This window comes from Thermobia domestica, chromosome 1, assembly GCF_964235325.1.
Source record: "Thermobia domestica chromosome 1, izTheDome1.hap1.1, whole genome shotgun sequence".
Classification (NCBI taxonomy): Eukaryota; Metazoa; Arthropoda; class Insecta; order Zygentoma; family Lepismatidae; genus Thermobia; species Thermobia domestica.
In genome coordinates this window covers 310,579,342-310,591,794 of record NC_137454.1, presented here as the reverse complement: position 1 = coordinate 310,591,794, position 12,453 = coordinate 310,579,342, and the positions used below count along the sequence as shown (strand labels likewise).

The 12,453-nt window shown below is 36.0% G+C and overlaps 1 protein-coding gene across 1 annotated transcript; it reads left to right on the top strand.

The window, feature by feature from the left end:
- Positions 1-715: 715 nt before the first annotated feature.
- LOC145662040 (uncharacterized) lies at positions 716-12,146 on the top strand. Its single transcript, XM_081727373.1, has 6 exons — positions 716-943; positions 4,409-4,643; positions 6,003-6,227; positions 7,592-7,821; positions 10,360-10,601; positions 12,045-12,146. The coding sequence occupies exons 1-4, from the start codon at positions 854-856 to the stop codon at positions 7,807-7,809; spliced, it is 768 nt and encodes a 255-aa protein (XP_081583499.1). The 5' UTR covers positions 716-853; the 3' UTR covers positions 7,810-7,821; positions 10,360-10,601; positions 12,045-12,146.
- Positions 12,147-12,453: the final 307 nt, after the last annotated feature.

Sequence of the window (12,453 nt, the reverse complement as noted above, 5' to 3'; positions counted from 1 at the left end):
AGTAAAAGTATTATATGTAAACTTTGTAGCTTTGTGTAAATATGCAAATTAATTCATTGTCTTAAATTTAGTAGGTGATTCTTTACATGAAATGAATGAAAAAGCGAATAAACATGGTTTCGAAAGTAACTCTGAAGGGAGGAGTTTTAGGATCCATATGTTTTGGATTATTTTTTTTTCATTTCATGTAAGAAATCATCACATAAATTCATGACACCGAATTAATTTACACCCTCTGTATGTAGGGCTGAAAGTGATCGTGGTGCAAGTCAGTCAGTTCCATTTCCTTTGAAGACTATATGTATTTTCATAGTTTTTCATGCCTTGGGTACAAGGAATGTACTACAATATGAGTTTGATACTTATAGATATAATATAAAACATTGTTGTGTACGTTAGATATGCAAATTTCAAATAACCCCAGTAGCACGCCGACGTGGGACCCATATTTGTGCGACATCGGCCAATGTCGGCGTCGTGGATCTAAACTGGCCCACAATAACCCACCAAGTTCCCATATGGGTCCCACATGGGAACTTGGTGGGCTTGCCGAGGTTGATTTACTGATATGGGTCCCACGTGGGAATTTGGTGGGCTTGCCGATGTTGATTTACCGATATAGGTTCCACGTGGGATATAAATAGGCTTGCCCACCAAAAAGAAAAAAGCATGGAAACATTTCCTTTTTACAATGAATAAATTTGAAACACATGAAATTAACATTTTGATGGTTCTGTGGCAATTATTTGAAAAAGTAATTTTTCGATTCGGCCTCGATCTATGTCGAATCGATGTCGATCGGAGTACGCAGATTGTTTGTCAACTGTTCACAGTTTTAAAACCATAACACCGTATGGCGCCACAAGCGGTGCGAAGCGAGGGAAAAGCAGGAATGACTGTTGTTTGTTGTGGTTTTACCATCAATTCGTATTTATTATTGAAGGTGAGTATTAAAATTATTTTTCTTCCATTAATAGAATGCATATTTTATCTTTGATTTGCATGAACGATGTCGACTATAGATTAAGAGATCCACATAAACTGTTCCAAATAAATTTTGGTTAGTTTATAGTCCGCGCTCGATGCAACAAATCTGGTACTGGTTTTGTTGTTACAGGTGCAAACATGTGTAGATATCATTATACTTAGTCGTGAATAATTTTGATTTATAGTCTTCAGGCATAGGAGGCTCAGGCCGAGACGGCCAAATATTGGAACAAGTTTATTTACTACTTAAAAATGCGTTAAAAAGTACTTTAAATTGAGAGATTATGACAAATGGAGGTACTATCGAGTTATTCACTACCGAATTGGCACATTTTCGCATAGTTTCAGGTTAGGTTAAGATCAGCAAGATTTTACTTTGTATAAAACAGTGGTAGATGCACACGCATCACAACTGATTTGTGTTAAGTACAAGGGACACAGTGTTGATAAATATAACTTGTAACTCAATTTTAAGTAAGTTAATTTACTATTTTGCTCCTTGTACTTAATAAACTTTAGGTGAGCGCATACTTTCGCTGTTCTGCGCAACGTAAGATCTTGAACCCAGCTGTTGGTCTAGGGGAAGAGCATCCGCCTGTCACGCAGCACTTGGGTAGTTCGAACGTGGGTTGGAATCCTGCGCAGGCCTGCCTGAGGCTTTCCTCCCTCCCACAATGCGAAGTACGTTCTCTTGAAAGGCCAGGGCCACTTCCTGTCCAAATCCTAGTTTTACCTGAAGGATCGATCCCTTTTTGTTCTTCCCATGAGTAAATAAATAATCAAAATAAGGTCTTGCCGATTAGGTCATATTAGGTTAGTTTATGTCTGCCACTACGTTGGTTTGCCTGTAACCGCCATTTGAAAACTAGAATTGGCCATGAAAATACAGATTCACACGTAGATTACTTAGCCTATGATTGTCACTCAGAAACTAGATTTGCCTAAAAACTAGCTAGGTTGGTTAGATCTCTTCTGAAATAACTTACAGGATGATGTGCCAACCATGAAACAAGTTAAGGAAACAGTACAGTGAAGTTCTGGGTAGTGACGTGTAAAACTTGGAAAAGTCATTGAATTTGATCTTGGCAAATAAGTGAGAAAACTGTTTGAATAGTGGACCATGGTAATTGAGTGTGAGTGGATTCAAGTTAACGTTTTGAACGAGTTGTTGAGCTTCCAAGGACGGGACCTACAGTTTTACGTGGCATACAAATTACCTTTATCCCCACAGGAATCTAACCCGGAATCGTGGATTATAAGGTAGCAAGTGTTACCACTTATCTACGGGGAACAACCCCTGGGATCAAGCCCAGAACCTCCTGAATGCTACCCACGCTCTACCATTGAGCTACGGTGCTTCAGTGGTTACCGCAAACCTTTTATACATCATGTACAGGTAGCAAACATATTCCAGATATTGTATGAGAGAAACAGTAGGCCGTATAAATACATTGTTAAGGTCGAAACACAGTTAATATAGTGTATAAGGGTTAGATACTAGAGATGCTATATTTTTTATGCGAATAAAAAGCGGGGCAAGTCTGGTCATAACAATTTTAGACGTTCGATGTCGTTGAATTAAAATTTACTTCATTGCCTAAGAAGGGAAGATAAGGAGTAGAGTGGATATATCACATGGATAAAAACGGAGCCTAATGACAAAAATGGTCCAAAATAAGGAAAATAGGAAATGTACTCACGAATAGACAATCAGATTATCTTAAATAATAAGCATCCTCGACGTTATGATTGGAAAATGCACATAGATGAAACAGTAGAGAAGAAAAACAAACGTGACTTTTTTTTTTTTTTTTTTTACTGTTTCATCTATGTGCATTTTCCGTCCACAACGCTGCGGATGTTTAAGCGAAAGCTACGAAGATAATATGATTGTGTCTATTCCAGGGTTGGCTGGTTTAAACCAAGGTTTAAACTAGCTGTTTTTTTTTTCTTTTTCAAAAAAACCAACTGGTTTAAACCAAAAAACGAAAAATGTTCGTAAAAGTGTAAGTGTTTGTAAAATCTTGATAAACACACATTTGTGGGTTATTACGTTTCACTCCCGTATATTATTCGTATTATATTCAGACCTAAATTCCCCATTCATTACTCAAAAAGATTATACTACAAAAGCAACTTTTTTAAAGTAAGTTTATGTATGTTTGTTTTGTGATTTTTTATGTAGTTGTTGTTATTGTTATGTAATTGCAATCAAAGAAAAATTCTAAATATTGTTTCGTTTCAATGTTTACTATTGATAAAATACATCGAAATGCCGTACTTTGTGTGTGTGTGTGGGAGGGGGGTCATACAGACCTCACGAGAGGCATTTAGTGAAATGAGAAGTATCTTTGATATCTATTTATGTATAAATGAGTCTGAGCCAAAGTGGACTCAAATAATTCGTATCTTTAATCACTTTTCTTACTGATATGCAAATTAAGTCGTTGTATTTCTTTAATTTCGACCAATAAAAGTCGTTGTTAACTAACTTGAACTAAATTACTGTACTCCGTACTACTTTGAAATTGTCCATATGTAATTCTGTATAATGGTTTCACTTGTGCAACTGTTTATCTTTTTGTTCTTCTGAAATGACTCTTGACAGTTATATTAAGAAGCATGTAAAGATCAGTACAACGTATTTTTATCAGGATTCCTTCGTGAGTGCGTCGGCAGACGTATTGCATTTGTGGCCAATTAGTCCTGGTTCCGAGTTCAAATGGAGGACAATTTCTCTCGGATGTAACTCGAGAAGCGGTTTTTATTCCGCTTTAAGCTTATGTGACCCCTTCCAGTATAACCCGGTTGTTGCATAATAACATCAAGGCGAAACAAACTTATTTCTGTCCATATATGATATGAATATATGGAGCAAATTATTTAAACCAAAAAACCTGGTTTAAATAAAAAAAAACTGGTTTAAACCAAAAAAAACAGTTTTTTTTCAATAAAAACCATGGTTTTTGCCAACCCTGATCTATTCGTGAATTCACTTCCAGGAATACCGCAAATTAGCTTTGAAAAAACCGTATAGTGGAGGACCATATGTTTAGCGGTTGTGGGTGAAGAATATAGAGCAGTGAGTTACAGTGGATTCATGATTGGTATCTCTGTTGATAAGGACAGTTTTGTTCAAGTCACTAAAGGGAAAATAGGCAAAGTTACTAATATTATTGAGACAAATAGTTCGAATGATCACCCATCCATTTGGTTGATATATTTGGATGTTCCGATAGAAGGTGACTATTATTCCTTCCCATGCAGTTCGCAGTTGGTATTTGTTTATGTGTGGCAAACTGTCGAATAAGATATCCCGTGCTTCCCTTACCTCTGTGACATCAAAATGTATTGTGTGTTTGGAAGAGAAATACGCTGCAGTGTTTTCTCATTCAGGTTCTTTTTTTTTTTTTTTTTTAAGAGCATATCTGTGGACAGAATCAACATGAGCTCAGGAAGAAAAAAGTTTTGCGTAGCAGCTTTCACTGACGAGGACGGAGCATTAGAAGTTATACCTAGTAAGTGGCTTAAAAACGAAAATGAATGCCTTTGGCCTAAGACATCATCCGTTACGCGTATTCAAAATTTTATCAGGGACTGTAAGGAGCCATCTGCTGATTGGACAGTTGTGAACATAAAAATCTATGGACAATCCAGTGAGTACTATTTGTATTTTCTTTTTATCTGTCTCGTTGTGTTTTTGAGTATTTATACCTCAATTTTGAGTCAAAATGTAATATTATTTCACTATTTTCTGCATTGAATAGCAAGATCTGTCATACGGAGCAGCCGTGATTCAGTTGGTAGCGCGTTATCTTAGTATTTGGTAGGTCACAGATTTCAGCCTGGTGGCTGGCCATCCTGACTAGACACCATGTCCGCATTCTGGAAAATCAGGAAAACAAGAAATAAACATAAATGCCAGGGAAATTGCAAGAGGTTGTTTCGGATTACGTTTGTTCCTGTTTTATTCGTTTATAACGGTTACTAACGGTGAACTCACCTGTTCGACGCTCCAGCGTTACAGGTCGAAATTTGTGAGGATATTTTCGTCAAAACAAGGAAAAGTTTAAAGGTTTAATTCCATTGTAATTTGTATACTTGTGACTACAGTTCGAGAAGCTTAGTTGGTAAATAAAACTCATAAAGTAAGCTTGTTCAAATTCATAGCTTCCTGTCACCAGTTGTTTCGTGACAAATATGCTTAAAAAATGTCTTCTATTTTAATACATTGCTGGAATACAGTCTTATTGAAGAAAAAAGAAAAAATGGTGTCCTCTACATTACAAGTTGGTATGAGTTGATATATATTTGTATGACCTAAAATGAACTTTTTATGTTAGGACCTTATATACTAAATTAGCTTTTAGAATCCATGACGTTTCTTATAGGATTCCCAAAGTGCTTTTGAAATAACGTTAAATAAAGTAAATAGTATATGGAAGAAAATAAAGAAGTCAGGGAAAAGTAGCAACTCCAGTCAGAGAAATAAGAAGGATTTTTTCTTTGTGTGTGTGTGTGTGTGTGTTTGTGTTTGTGTTAACTATGCTAGAGTTTTTTCCGGGATCTTATACTCAGTCAAATCAGGCAAATGCTGAATATAGTACCTTAAAGACAAGGCCTGGATAACTCTCTCCAAATCCAGCCTTGCACTATCTTATCGTGAGCAGGAAATGTCAAAGGTACGTTAAATAAAGTTAAAAAATAAATAAATAAAATAAAAATGCTAGTATTCTTAGGCCTTCTATTCTTAGTTCTGTTACAGGCTTTCTTACTCTCGAATTTCAGTCGTGAATAACTTTACATAAACAAGAGTATTTAGTTCGTAAACAGATTTGTTTTATTTGGGATATTCTAATATTTAATGTTTTACAGTTAGCAAAGAAATCACAACTGAGGGTAGATCCATAACCATGTTGCTTTCTTATCGTGTATGGTTTTCATGCCAAGAATAATTTCGCAGCTACTTTCCCTTATCAGTAACTGTAGAATATATGTATTTTTTAACATTTCAGATTCATTTCAAAAAGCTGCAGCAAAGGCTGACAAAGCTTTACTGACTTCAAACGTTAGTAGTGATTCTTCTGACGAAGAAATTTATTCAAGAAGATGTCGCAGAAAGCCACAAAGATATTTGTCTGAAGAGGACAGTGATGACTCATATCCAGGAACTAAGAAAAGACCATATGAAACTTTTAACGAATGTAGTGTTCCAAGTCCCCCAGCACCTATTCGGAAAGGTAATTATATTTTATATTCATGCTAAATATATTTTATATTCATAATTTCGTTCAAGAACACTGCTTGTCTCCTCATATATATATCTCTCTTGATAGTAATTTCAACGCAAATTAAAAGTTTAGCTCGTAGCTGATTTGTTTCATAGGACTATGTATTGAATCGCGTTTTAAATATATATTTTTTTAAATGTGTGAAAGTTAAAATTATCAAGATTTCGTGGGCGATTCTTTATTGCCAGAGAGTTGACCTTCTTTCGCAGTGTTTGTTTCAGAAAAAAATGTTCCGGGGGTTACTCTTAGTATTCGGAGGGACTGAAACCATATATTTCCCTCTGCTGGTTCTATTCCAGTACGTTTTAACCATTTCGTCCGGGGGGGGGCAAAAAAAACAGGCCTGAAAGAAACACTGTTCTTTCGTATTACTATGCCAGTGCAGACGTTACTTAAATGTGAAACTATATACTATTTTGGAGAAAGTTTATTGCTACTTCGTCTGAAAAACATTCAAAAGTAAGGCTTTCTGAAATAGTAGACAGATAGAAGTAACCTACAATGTTTTATGAACCTCTTGAAAACAATTTATTCGTTAGATGTGCAGAGTAGTTGTTGTAATGTGTACAACAAGCTTGGAGTGAGAAGCCCTAACAACTAAAAATAAGATGTCTAGTTTGTTTATTTTTATAAACAAGTTTTTCAATTTGGCGTCCAAAATTGGCTACTTGCTATATTCAAGCAAGTCTTACGTAACAAATCATTCAGACTCAGATCTAGTCTCAAGTAATTTATTTCTATGAAAAGGCTTGCTAGTTGTTTTTGTTCTTTTTTTTTTAACGAGGTTGTTAATACTTTCCCCTTTTATCGGATAAATGCTATCTTCTCATGATGGTTAACTACAGAAAAACCGGGCTCGTAATGCAAACTGTGTCGTTAAATTGGTTCTATTATGAGTATACATCAATAAATAAATAAATAAATGAAAAATAACGTACACATTAAATATTCATTTAATTATGATAGGGAGTCTATTTAGGACAAGATCAAACAAGCAGATAAACAGCGTTAGTATCTTTTAACGTTGTGAGTTAATGTAATCAATGTACGATTTCTGCGATTTCCGGAGAGGGGGATAAATTCGTCAATAGCTCAAAAAAGTGGGTTTTATTTCCACCATATCCAAGGTTGAGAGGTATTTCGAGAAACAGAGAGGAGGAAGTTCCAGCCATCCCCCTACAGATAGAATACTGGATGTAATCATTGTAACATTTTAAACATGCTTTTAAAACCATAAGTTGTCACCTGCTTATTGTATACCTAACAGTCTAGTAAAAACTGGATGTTTGTATAATTTCATTACTTGCTTTCAGAGTCGCTTGGAGTATCTATAGGAGGAACTGCGGAGGTAAACGTATCATCTATGGTGCACAATTCAAACGGAGGTTGCTCGTCTGCATCACATCGTAAAAGTCCAAACGGACTTCACCATCCCACTCCCAAATCCAAACTCCATGCAGAATGTCAGCGTCGTCAGTTGCCACTACTTCATGTGCAGATACAGACAGTACCTTCACATCAGCTCGTTTAGGAATTGGCAGTAGTAAGTATCCAAAGATTAAACTGTATTGCTAAGCTTAGTTACGTGTGTCGTCATTATTAAATAACCAAACAAAATGAAGACTATATTGCTTCTTTAGAGACATTTTGAACCCTGCTAGCTCGAGAGTGTGGTAGCACATAGTCAATGCATCGATATTCTCCGACCACTTAGTGTGGCCGCCTTGACCTAGTAGTCTCCGAGATTATCACCAATTTTTGTTAATGAAAAACGAAATTATGGTAAAACTTATGCTTGGAAATTGAAATTGTTATGTTCCAAGCCGTGCGAAGGAAGGGGGGGGGGAGTCCGGACCCTTCTCTTCCTCAAAAATAGATTTTTGTGTAACTAATATAAATTTCGTACTAATTACATTTTAAAACATATATATCATAATAAGATTTACTTTTTACAGTGAAACCTTTAGTGTTTAAGATCTCCTCCGAAAGTATTTCTAGATCCGGCGTTCCTTTCGTAATGGAAGTACTTCTTGGCTTTAAAATTCAGAACATATAATCTGTAATTCTAGTTTTATCACATTTTGTTTTGCAGCGCATCCTGTTGGAATGGTTGCTTTGGAACTATTCTGTTCCATATTAGAGGAGGCTTGTGGGCAAGCGTATGTTAGGAGCGATTAAACTCCCAACCTTTTGAATGCTAAACCGACGGGCTGACGATATAAAGTTTGTACTATGAAACAGAAAAATTTATATTTTTGTGCAAAACAGCGTCTTGTTAGTCATTTGTTTTTTCTTACTGCCTGTGCGCAGGTAGCAGACAAAATTGTCAAGTCGACACCGATACGCCCCAGTGTTGCCAGAGTTACTGATTTTGCAGGAGATCTCCTGCTTTTTCTACGTTCTACTGATCTACTGCGAAAGAAAATTAAAAGTGAACAATCTCCTGCTTTTTCCTTATTTCGAGAAGTTAAAGAAATATATTATTATTAATATAGAATTTTCATTTTTTTCCTTATATGAAAGGAGGAAATTTTTCTGTATGCATCCACAAAGCTCTGTACAGCATATAATTATTGGGCTTTGCTCATCTTCTATATGCATGATGGTAGGCGTTCTTTAATTCTTACTGTAAGATTTACGAGTACGTGCTGTTTAGATTGGTACTTGGGTTGGAAGTGTTTGAACGTCGTTACTCCAATTCCAAAAAATATCTATAGCGTCCCCCCATTTCCTAAAAAAATTATAATAGGCAAAGATAGGCACAAGGGATGGTGCGTCACCCTACCTTTTCAGAACCACTTTTACCCCTGGTTGGAAAAGTAGCTTAGATCACCTCTCCACGATCGTCAGCGAAACACCGTCTTATGTTACGTTTACGTGTGACTGTATCATATAGCTATACTATAGTTAGGTGTATGATAAGACATTTTCCCACCCCACTTTGTTCTTACACTACGTCTTACTTCACACACGTTTGTATCAAACATTATTAATATATCTAAAGGGGGCATGAGGGTCTTTCTATCTCCAAAAGATTACCTTATCATTGGAAAACATTTTGAAGTAATTACAATTCATATTTATGTTTTGCATGTATTGTTTTATTTTGAAATGGAAGTAATAATGAATTCTGGACTGCTTGTTTTGACCACTGTCCCCTTAATAATGACAAAATTTTTCTCTCCCTGGATTTGAACTCAAATGCCGCCGCTTTATTTGTCTACTGCTTTCTCCTGTTTTTTATCTTCGAGTCTTCTGCTTTATCAACTGATCGGTCTGGCAACACTGATACGCCCTCTCGTGGCGCTCCTGGTTTCTTCGCTTGCTTACCAACACACACTCAAGTTTTTATTGTTGCTCTGGCTGAGATTCGAAAGAACCCAAATTAGGCAAATTCCGTTCAGGTGTCTTAATTGTCACACCACAGAGACGCGATCAACGTTCTTTGAATGTTAAGCATTCCTCGCACCCCATTTGAAACCGTTACTCTGCTAGTATCGATATTTAGACATTGTTCCATATACGGAGGCTCTGCAGAGAAACATTGGAGCATATCATTCTTATACTACATTAAGTTGAAAGTTGAAATATCAAATGTAACTGCATTCTCTCGCAACAGGAGTTTTTGCAGTAACCTTTTTCAGCAGAACTTCCGTATACGGTAGAATGCCTAGATATTGACACGAGCAGGCTATTTTATTCCATTAAGACACTTGAAATGCTCTACAGACATATAAAATTGACCCAAATGTGGTGTAATGATTAGGAAAGCCCTCAAATAGCAATTAGTAGTTTTCTTGCAATAGACTTAAAAAAAATAAAATAAAAATAAAACTGTTTATGCATTGATTATGAAGCTTTTATCAATATGTGATTTAAAATTCATCCCGTATGTTGCTGTGGGTATCGACTTCAGGGTCAATATGAGCTATGTGCCGGTCAGAACCTAGATGACTTTTGTTAATGGTAGTTGCGGCACACACTATCTTAATGTAGAATAAAAAATATTTCAAACAATGTGTACCATTGCCTCCTTGGTCTTGTATTAATTTACTTTTTTTTCTTTCTTTTGATATTTCAGCCGTTGAAAAAATATTCCAGTTACTGCAGAGAATCCAGCTAGATATGAAACATCTCAAATGTAAAGTTGATAAAATGGAAGCCAAAATACATGAGCTGCACCAAGTTCCCTGTAGTGGTAAAGAAGCTTTGCAATCTATAGAAAATGCAAACCTGCTAGCTGACAAGCTCCCTTTACGCAGTTTGTCTATGGTTCACAATTTAGAAGAAGATTTAAAAGACAGAGAGATGGCTTCAAAATTGGTGAGTGGTATTCTTAAGTTCGTATTGACACGAAGTATTTGTAAATATCCTTCAGGTATTGTTTGAAAAAGAAAACTTTTATTCTTTAAAAATAGATCTCGTGGCCAGATGCTTTTTCGGATGTACAGGTTGTTAAAATTATCCGTACCAAACAATGTAGGGGTGGGTACCTGACATGGAAACAAGAAAATGCTTTGTGACATGTGCATACCGATCAATAGGTTGGGAGATGCAGGCCGTCGAAAGCGTGGGAAAATAAATTTCAGAAGCCTAAAATTCAAACACTGTCCAATCAACGTAGAGAGTGCAGCTTCATATCTCATAAAGGAAGTCGTTGGTGTTCTATTGCAAAAATGCATGTTTCAAAATTCAGCAATGCATACAAAATTAATTTTACAAGGTGATGGTAAGCCGACAATGACTTACACTTCGGCTTTTCGGTGCCTTTGAAGAGTCCTTTCGCACGCAATGCACATTCTATAAACATGCATTTTTATATAGAACAGGTATGACTTCTTTTATGAGATATGTCATGAGCCTATAACATTGCTGCGTACATGTACGGTACATCAGCCAAACTGGATTGGAGATGATGTATTTTTTTTATTTTTATGTATTTTATTTATTTTTTAATCCAAAGCTGATTGTGACGTATTCTTAATAATACACTTTCAAATCAAATAAAATCGAATCAACTATTTCTCTAGCGGTAGCAGTTTGGACTGTGAATTCTTAGGACTTATAATTTAGGTGTCCATATTGGATCTTAAATACTACTACTACTACCAATAATAATGCAATCCAATACTAGTTCGAAAATCTTGCTTTCACTGTATAGCACCTTCGTGTTTCAACAACAAAATCATAAGGTAGGATGGTATACGGTTTCCTCGTGTCGTAGACATGTCTACAGTTATGCCTTGTTTGGCAATACCGGTACCATCTTCTACAACCTTTCCAACCATCCGCGGGTTCTCATAAAAATTAAGTGTTGAAGGGCAACTTCCACAGGTGCATGGATTCTCCAAGCCTTCGCTTTGCAAATAATTGAGAAGTCCCTTCACTTTTCGGGAATTCGGGAAGTCCTGGATACTTTCTTTGAAGTTCTCTAGCACCCATCTCCACCTTGGTAAGTGGAATCAGTGACTATGATGATGTCACGGTTTTGCAGGAAGCGAACTTGTAAGACAAACGGGCAATACGATCTCAGCAATTCTCGACTTCATCTGCAATCATCTGCAGTCTTAGTGTCTTTTAGTGACCTGTGCAGAAAATATAGAAGATTGTTCAGAATGGAGAACTGCATGAACGAATGTTACATAATTTTTAATGCTTGATGACAAAATAAAATTTTATTTCATATTGCTGTTGTATTTCATATGGTAATGTACTAACTATTTTTTTTTTTTTTTTAGTGTCATTATCTTTCCAATGGGCGTGGAGAGGACTACAAAAAACTGACATTGTCCATTCTGAAGACAGTATTTTCGAGGGACGTCGCAATGAAATTTAGCATTGACGGATTACGTGGGAAGGAAAAATTTTGTGGATTACAACTGTTCCATGTAGTTATAGATACGTCATGTACAAATTGTATTTCATTGGGCAAAAGTCATCCAGGTCTAGTTTTAAAAGTAGTATCCCAGGATTTCTTTGTGTAAGAGTAAAATCGCTGGAAAAGTCTCATTAGGAATGTGTATTTAATGAAAAGTCCTAGTCTACGTGGGCCCAGGCGTTTTTATTTATTTATTTATTTATTTATTTATTTTTTTATTGAGAAAGTACGGTATAAGTGCCTGAATACACCATTCGATTTTTATCGCTCGATAATAGACATACGACATGGTTATAC

What these genes read in the sequence shown, in the direction of transcription:
- LOC145662040 (XM_081727373.1), top strand. Translation starts at nt 854, where the DNA reads ATGGCGCCACAAGCGGTGCGAAGCGAGGGAAAAGCAGGAATGACTGTT. An exon ending in ATTCGTATTTATTATTGAAG is followed by an intron (nt 944 to 4,408) that starts GTGAGTATTAAA and finishes TTTTTTTTTAAG; the next exon opens with AGCATATCTGTGGACAGAAT. An exon ending in CCCAGCACCTATTCGGAAAG is followed by an intron (nt 6,228 to 7,591) that starts GTAATTATATTT and finishes ACTTGCTTTCAG; the next exon opens with AGTCGCTTGGAGTATCTATA.